Below are 7,727 nucleotides of genomic sequence, written 5' to 3'. Positions count from 1 at the left end.
TCAGGGGTAGATTGCTGGTTGATATTGTGTTGGTGCGCATACCACTGGAAGTTTTCGATGTTGTGTTGTTTTCGTTTGATATTGGAATAAGCAATATGTTTTTGTGATTCTATCAATGTTAGGTAATATGAATACTCTCGTCTTGCATGAGCGAGTTGTTATGGATTAAAGTAACCTGGGCAGCACTTTACTTGATGCAGCAAATGTTGAAATACATGATACTGTACACCTTTATTGTCTTTGCGATTGATTGACACGAATTATAGGAATTATATACCGCTGTGCTACTGTTATCTCTCTGTTTTTCCATTTAACACTATCATGCCGAATAGTCGTCCGTGTTTTGAGCTGATGTTCATTTTGCAATGATTGGTGTTTTTGTGTTCGCCATTTATGAACACTATTAGTAACTGATTGTTCCCCTTGTCAACAGTCACATACCACGTGATCCAACATTTCTTTGTACGTGCACGATTGTGCACGAGAGAAAACAATACGTGTGGCATGTCTGGAGTGGGTGATGAATGTTTTGTAAAATGGCATGACCAAATGTCAGTGTTGCTTCTTGTGCATTATATCAATTTCGCTCTCCAAAATCTGTTTATAGTTTTTGCCGACCGATGTCATCTGTCAAACCGACAGTTTTCTTCGGCGAAGAAGTTATCGAATTGACAAAAACAGACTTTTATCTTGGTCATTCTTTTCAGTTTAGTAATGTATATGTATGAATGTATATGAATGTATATATATATATATATATATATATATATATATATATATATATGCATACACACACATAATATATATATATATTCTATTTCTTCTAGTTTGCTGAGTTATCCTACACCTGCTCCGTTGCTCAAAACAGAAATGAATAAATTCGTTGTTCTATTACGTGCATTTGCGTGCGTGCAGAAATGTGTTTGTGATAATGAACAATTACGCCCATGATCTATGTGGATGACCAGCACTCTTTCCAGAATGTAAACACGTGTGTTGATTCTCTGAGAGTGCTGTGCATATGCAGCAGAAGAAAACAGCTGTTTGTTTGTTGATTCTCTTTTTGTAATTTATTTATTCGAGTCGATTAACTTGTGAGGTGCGTATGTTTGACAGTTTCGCCAAGAGTTCATAGCAGTGTTGATGTGAGCTGGGTTTTTTTTTTTTTTTTTTTTTTTTTGCACAGTTCTGCCCAAGTTTGAAGCCGCATTGGAGATGCCTCATGTTGTCCACACCTCAGAGAGCGCCCTGAAAGGAAAAGTCTTGGCCAAGTAAGCTTCTTTTTTTTTTGTTTTTTTTTTGCTGTCTTCAGTGAGGGATGGGGAAAGATACGGACGCGGATGCTTTAACCAGTACTGGCCACGACCTGTTATGAAAGGGGGTACCGTGAACACTGTAAAACTGAAAACAGTCATTCTTCTGACAGTACACATGTATAAATGATGAACTAAAAACTGAACAAAATGCAACAAATTATACTTTTCTACGTATCACACTACGAAATTTAAATGCTTTATACACATTTAAGGGCAAACTGTTTTATAATAGTTTCCTTTTTTGATGTCACAAGAAGTGGAAGTCGAAATACGGGTAGGTATTTATGATATTTTTGTGGAATTAACTGATGTCTAAGGTCATTTAAAGCAGAGTATACAGACGCAAAATGAAGTTCAGTTTCTTCAGCACACATACATAAAAGGCCGATAAGGTCACAGTCATTGAACTTACAAAAACAGAGACGATGAAGAAAGAGATCGGAAATACCGAATGTAACCTTGTTGTAGTGTATATTAAATTCCTATCCATTTTCATCGATAAATGAGTAGGATTAGAATACAAAGGGATTGATTGCTTCGGAAAAGGTATTTTCATGGTTACTCCTGCAAACTGTTTTCAGTACAAATGAACGAACAGTCTCACAGCAATTAGCTACAACATAAGAGATGCCAGCTCCTTAATTATTGTGGAGAAGCTTCTGCTATAGATTCACATTTTTATTGACGAAGACTAGCTTTTTGAACTTGACAGTTTTTGGCTCACATGTTTACACACAACACGAGTCTATAAAACATCCCTGTTTCGTTTTTTTATGTGCGTGTGCTGTGCTGTGCTGTACTCTGTGTGTGTGTGTGTGTGTGTGTGTGTGTGTGTGTGTGTGTGTGTGTGTGTGTTTGTGTCCGTCCGTCCGTCCGTTTATACGTCAGTCCATCGTCTCCCGTTAAAATAAACATATAGCCTCGTAAATCAGAGATGCAGGTGTTGATTGGTCCTTTTATCTGCTCCTTTTCGAGTGAAGAATGCGGTCCGATCCGTCAATTATAATTTTTTCGAATGAACTGGACCTGTCCGGACTGATTATCTTGTATATATTAAGCCCGAAAATGTGTTTGAAGATGTTATACGAATTACAGAAGACAGAAAGCCACGATGAAGACAGGAACAGTTTGAAAGTTTGATTGATTTATACTATTATCGTAAAAGAACATGAGATGTTGTTCAGTGTGGTGTGCTTAAGGTAAAATTGCTCCGTTTCCAGCAGACACAACTTACTGGTTCGAGAAACACTCATTTCTGGTGATGAGCAAATATATTATTTCAATTTGGGTAGTTCACCTTTGGCGTTTTCGGTTTCGTTGTTCAGCAGGATTCACAGTCCGCCATGAAGGCGTTGCATTTTGTCATATGATATAGGTTAGTGTGTGTTTAGCTGTACATGACAGATCGTTACGCATGACCGTGAAACAAATTTAATTGAAAAATGTATTCTCCAAGTGGTTTTTTTGACTCACTTGTGTAAAAAACAAAGTGAGTCTATGTTTTAACCCGGCGTTCGGTTGTGTGTGTGTGTGTGTGTGTGTGTGTGTGTGTGTGTGTGTGTGTGTGTGTGTGTGTGTGTGTGTGTGTGTCCGTGTGTCTGTGTGTCCGTGGTAAACTTTAACATTGACATTTTCTCTGCAAATACTTTGTCAGTTGACACCAAATTAGGCATAAAAATAGGAAAAATTCAGTTCTTTCCAGTCATCTTGTTTAAAACAATATTGCACCTCTGGGATGGGCAAAAAAAAAAAAAAAAAAAAAAGAAACCTAATTATATGCAAACTGCATTTACTGTTATATTTATATTTTTTGTATTCTCTAAACTTGGCACTTTGATCTGATATTCTGACCCAACAACAAAAGCAGTCATTATTATCATTTTTTGTTCAAACAGGAACTTCTTTTGCTAAGCATGGAAGTTTTATTTATTTTGCAAACGTTTTGGTGCAGATAGTAAAAAGGGAAATTACTCTGTAATTAATGCTAGGGGACATAATTCGCTTTAAACTGATCTTTTTCATCTTAAACATTACATTTTGAAATTATACTCAATACATAAAAATCTTGGATTTTTTTAAAAAGTGTATCACAAGTGAGTCTTGAAGGCCTTGCCTCTCTTGTTGTTTTTTTTGCATCGAAGGTTATATTTTTCTCAAATGATCATCACAACAAAAACAGTTCCATTTTGGTTATTTTCTCTCAAACGATCACCACCAAAGCAGTTATATTTTGCTAAAAATATACTTCTCTTTTGTCTAACTTTTTATATTGTACTCCATTATGTTTATTCATTCATTTGTCGAGTTTATTTCCTTTCTTTTCATAAATATCCCTCTGTTATGGTTTTTCATTCCTGCAGCATTTGGAAATCTCTTTGGGCCAGACCAACACGTTGGGTCAATTCGTAGGTCAGGCATCTGCCTCGCTTTCCCTACTGTGTCTTTAAACGGGTATGGTGTAGCGTATATGGATCAGTCCGCATGCTGTGAAGCCTCATTGAAACTAATTTGACAATATCTGTTTGCTGTACTGCCTGGAAAAGAAAATTGCCTTCTTGGCAAAACAAAAATAAATAGATATAAAAGTAAGTAAATGAATGATAGATAGACAGATAGATAGATAGACAGATAGATAGTTAAGTAAATAAATAAATCAATGAATGAATGAATCGGTCAACAAATAGACAAATAAACACGATCGACGGGAGTGGGGAAAGCAAAAAGAAATGGGTTGGGGGAACGTGCTGGCCTGAGGAATGGTGCCAAGGAAGGCGAAGTAAGTCGTGACCGTTAATCTGGGCGGCCACATCTCAGTACTGCATTTTGTTTAAATTTAATTTTTGATGTTATTGTTTCCATTCCTTCCCCTGGAGTGAACTGTTCTTCGTTCAGCCCAGTGAGGTGTGTGATCCTGTCTCCAGGTACACCTTCGGCAAACCCTTGACGAAAGCGACGGCAACGGTGACTGTCAAGATGCCCTACTTCTACCGTAAAAACAAAAATATATCACAACCGATGCTCACCACTTCAGGCCGGGTATGGATTTCCTTTCGCTGTTCCTACTTTGTCGTTATATTCCGCTTACAGATAAGTATGGCAACACACAGGAAACGTTTTCTCGTGTTGAGACACAGGATTAAAGTCAGAATTGCAAATACATTTAAAGTTATGAATCTTGAGAAAAGAATGTCAGCTCTGTTTATTTTTTGTTTATTTTTTTGGAGATGCATATCAGAATGACAAATGCTGAATGTTGGATTTCGAAACAGTTTTTTCTCGTCGCTCACTCTGTTCATTTGTTGTTATTTGCAGAAAAACATCATGAGCAGGATAAACCATCTTGGTTTCGGGTTATTTCAGACACGTATTTGTTGTCCTAGAATTCATGTTCGGTTTGGGGTTCGCCAAGTTGTCTTTTACTTATTCTGTCTTTTCTTTTCATTTATTTGTAGATGTATACGGGATGTTTTGTTGTTTGTTTTGTTTTGTTTTCAGTTGGACAAGAACGGCGAATTTCCCTTCAGTTTCTTCAAGACGCAATTGCTTGGACTCGTGAGAAGGAATAACAACATAAAAAGGACTAGGACACTGACAGAGAAAGACCTCAACTACCAACAATTTGTAGTCGTCGTGAATGTGACGGACGTACAGTCCATGAAATCCATGTCAGCCGAACAGAAAGTCAGGTTCACTGGGCAGAAAGTGAAGATCAAATTCCTGTCGAGCACACCGAAGACCTACAAAGCAGGCCTCAGATTCCCTGCTCAGGTAAGACATGGCATACTGCTCAGATGAGACATAGTACATTGCTCAGGTAAGACATGGCACACTGCTCAGATGAGACATAGTACATTGCTCAGGTAAGACATGACACACTGCTCAGGTAAGACATAGCACACTGCTTAGGTAAGACATAGCACACTGTTCAGATGAGACAAAGTACATTGCTCAGGTAAGACATGACACACTGCTCAGGTAAGACTTGGCACACTGCTTAGGTAAGACATAGCACACTGTTCAGATGAGACAAAGTACATTGCTCAGGTAAGACATGACACACTGCTCAGGTAAGACTTGGCACACTGCTTAGGTAAGACATAACACACTGTTCAAGGTAACGCATAACGCACTGCTCAGGTAAGACAGGGTACACTGTTCAGTTAAGACACAGTAACCTGCTCAGGTAAGAGATACGGTATACTGCTTTGTATAATATATATATATATATATATATATATATATATATATATGTGTGTGTGTGTGTGTGTGTTTATTGACATGACATTTTGAAAATGCATTACATTTAACAGTATGATTGTTTAATATACTATGTAGAGTATCATATCGGTATTAGAACATATTGTATAGAAGAACAATTCAGTACTGAAAAAAATGTGTGTTTGTGTGTGTGAATTTTTTTTTTCAGTTGTTAATAGTTCTTCAGCTACAATATGTTCTTAAATTGGTATGTACTATACATAGAACATGAAACAGTCCAGTTGTTAACCTTTACGCATTTTCAAAATTTCATCAGTTAATAATTATCATTGCTAATTGTTGAGGGGTGATATCATCAATTCATTGAACTTACTCGAACCCTTCCCCTCCACCTACCCAGATCCCTTCCAATCCCACACCCCAGCCCCCTCTCACTCTGTCTCTCTCTGTCTGTCTCTGTCTCTCTCTTTGTCTCTCTCTCTCTTTCTCATAACAGGAACGTTACCGGCTTTGACTAACTGACACACTGGTGTTACGTTCATCGGTTATCACGAGTTCACATGATGTGAACACTACCTTAAATACAAGGTTGATTCCACCCAAAACTCTTTCTGGAATTGATTTTGTTTTTAACGTTAATTCATTTATACTCTGTTCACACCAGGTTAGTGACTTAAAAAAAAAGACTTTGAATGAATCAACTCTTCTTCAGAATGCTGTAGAATATGTCTTCTGTTTCTACAACTTTTCTTCGCTGGCCCAAGGTGAGGATCACCAAGTTCGATTAAAAAAAACAAACAAAACAAAACAAAACAAAACAAGAACAACAACAACAAAAAACACAAAAAAACAATAGCTGAATAAATCTTCTTCAAAATGCTACAGAATATGTCTTCTGTTTCTACAACTCATCTTCGCTGGCCCCAGGTGAGGATCACCAAGTTCGACGACTCCCTCTTCGAGAACTTCCAGGACATCGAGGTCACCTTCAACTTCACCTGCGAGCACGTCACTTATTACAACATGACTCTCGTTCGAGAACCCGAGGAAGACGATAAAGGGGAGGAGAAGGAGAAGAAGAAGGTTGTGATTCCGGAGACACGTATGCGCACTGAGACGCACGTGCTGACTGTGGTGTCCAAGCGGTTGACGGCCAACGGTTACCTGGCTGTGGACGTGGATGTACCCTCCAACGCCAGCATGTTGAACATAGTGGTAGGTTGTGTTGTGTTGTGTGCTGTGCCGTGTTGTGTTGTATTGTGTTGTGTTGTGTTCTGTTGTATTTTGTCGTGTTGTGTTGTGTGCTGTTTTCTGTTGTGTTGTGTTGTAATGTGTCATGCTGTGTTGTGTTCTGCTGTGTTGTGTTCTACTGTTTCGTGCTGTGTTGTGTTCTACTGTTTCGTGCTGTGTTGTGTTCTACTGTTTCGTGCTGTGTTGTGTTGTGTCGTGTTGTGTTCTATTGTGTTGTGCTGTGTTCTGTTGTGTTGTGTTGTGCCGTGTCGTATTGTGTTCTATTGCACTGCATTGTTGTCTGTTGCGTCGTGTTTAAATTTAGATCGACCTGTCAAGTAATTTAGTGGTTATTATCTGCTTATTCCTGCACCTCCTGGGCCAGTGGCCACATGTTCCAACGTGTGGAAAGCGTCTGTTTCGGTTATTCTTTCTCTCCCTAGTTTTATATGTGACACAATCCAATACATTTATTTCCCATTCAGGAATCAAGGAAAAGCACTTCCCACGTCTACGTATGAAATAATCTGAATCATGTATCTGTCGATAGGAAGCAAGAAATAGTCTTCATTTACATGCTATTCAGGCTCAGTTGCACGTATGACAAACTCAGGTAGATCCGCCATTCATTCAGAAATGAAAGCATTGTCCCCCACAGTTTCATATTAGTTTCATATAGTTTAATGTGTTGTACATGTGAGACATTGAGGATAAATGACGATTGCTGTGTGCAGGTCAAAGTGCTTGGAGAGGAGATGTTTCATTCAGCAGGCCAGTCGGAATCGCCAAGCCAGAACTATGTTCAGATCCAGGCTCAAGAAGATAACCCCAAGGTATGCACTCTGACCATGTGAACCTCTGGTACTCGCTATTGTTGTTGTTGTTGCTGCTGCTTTTCTTCTTTTCCGCCATTGAAATAAGTCGTTTCTCTTCGTCTCTGTCTGTCCGTCTGTCTGTCACTCT

The 7,727-nt window shown here is 38.6% G+C and overlaps 1 protein-coding gene across 3 annotated transcripts in view; it reads left to right on the top strand.

Moving 5' to 3' along the window:
- The window catches only part of LOC143283674 (CD109 antigen-like), a 79,007-nt gene that overhangs the window by 17,924 nt on the left and 53,356 nt on the right, over positions 1 to 7,727 (top strand). For all 3 annotated transcript variants that reach the window (XM_076589895.1, XM_076589896.1, XM_076589893.1), the window contains exons 9-13: positions 1,187 to 1,271; positions 4,238 to 4,352; positions 4,812 to 5,084; positions 6,462 to 6,749; positions 7,499 to 7,597. In XM_076589895.1, the coding sequence (XP_076446010.1) occupies positions 1,187 to 1,271; positions 4,238 to 4,352; positions 4,812 to 5,084; positions 6,462 to 6,749; positions 7,499 to 7,597 (860 nt within the window). The remainder of the gene's footprint in view (positions 1 to 1,186; positions 1,272 to 4,237; positions 4,353 to 4,811; positions 5,085 to 6,461; positions 6,750 to 7,498; positions 7,598 to 7,727) is intronic.

Source organism: Babylonia areolata, chromosome 7 (genome assembly GCF_041734735.1).
Source record: "Babylonia areolata isolate BAREFJ2019XMU chromosome 7, ASM4173473v1, whole genome shotgun sequence".
Taxonomy (NCBI): domain Eukaryota; kingdom Metazoa; phylum Mollusca; class Gastropoda; order Neogastropoda; family Buccinidae; genus Babylonia; species Babylonia areolata.
This window is presented reverse-complemented; position numbering and strand designations above follow the sequence as displayed.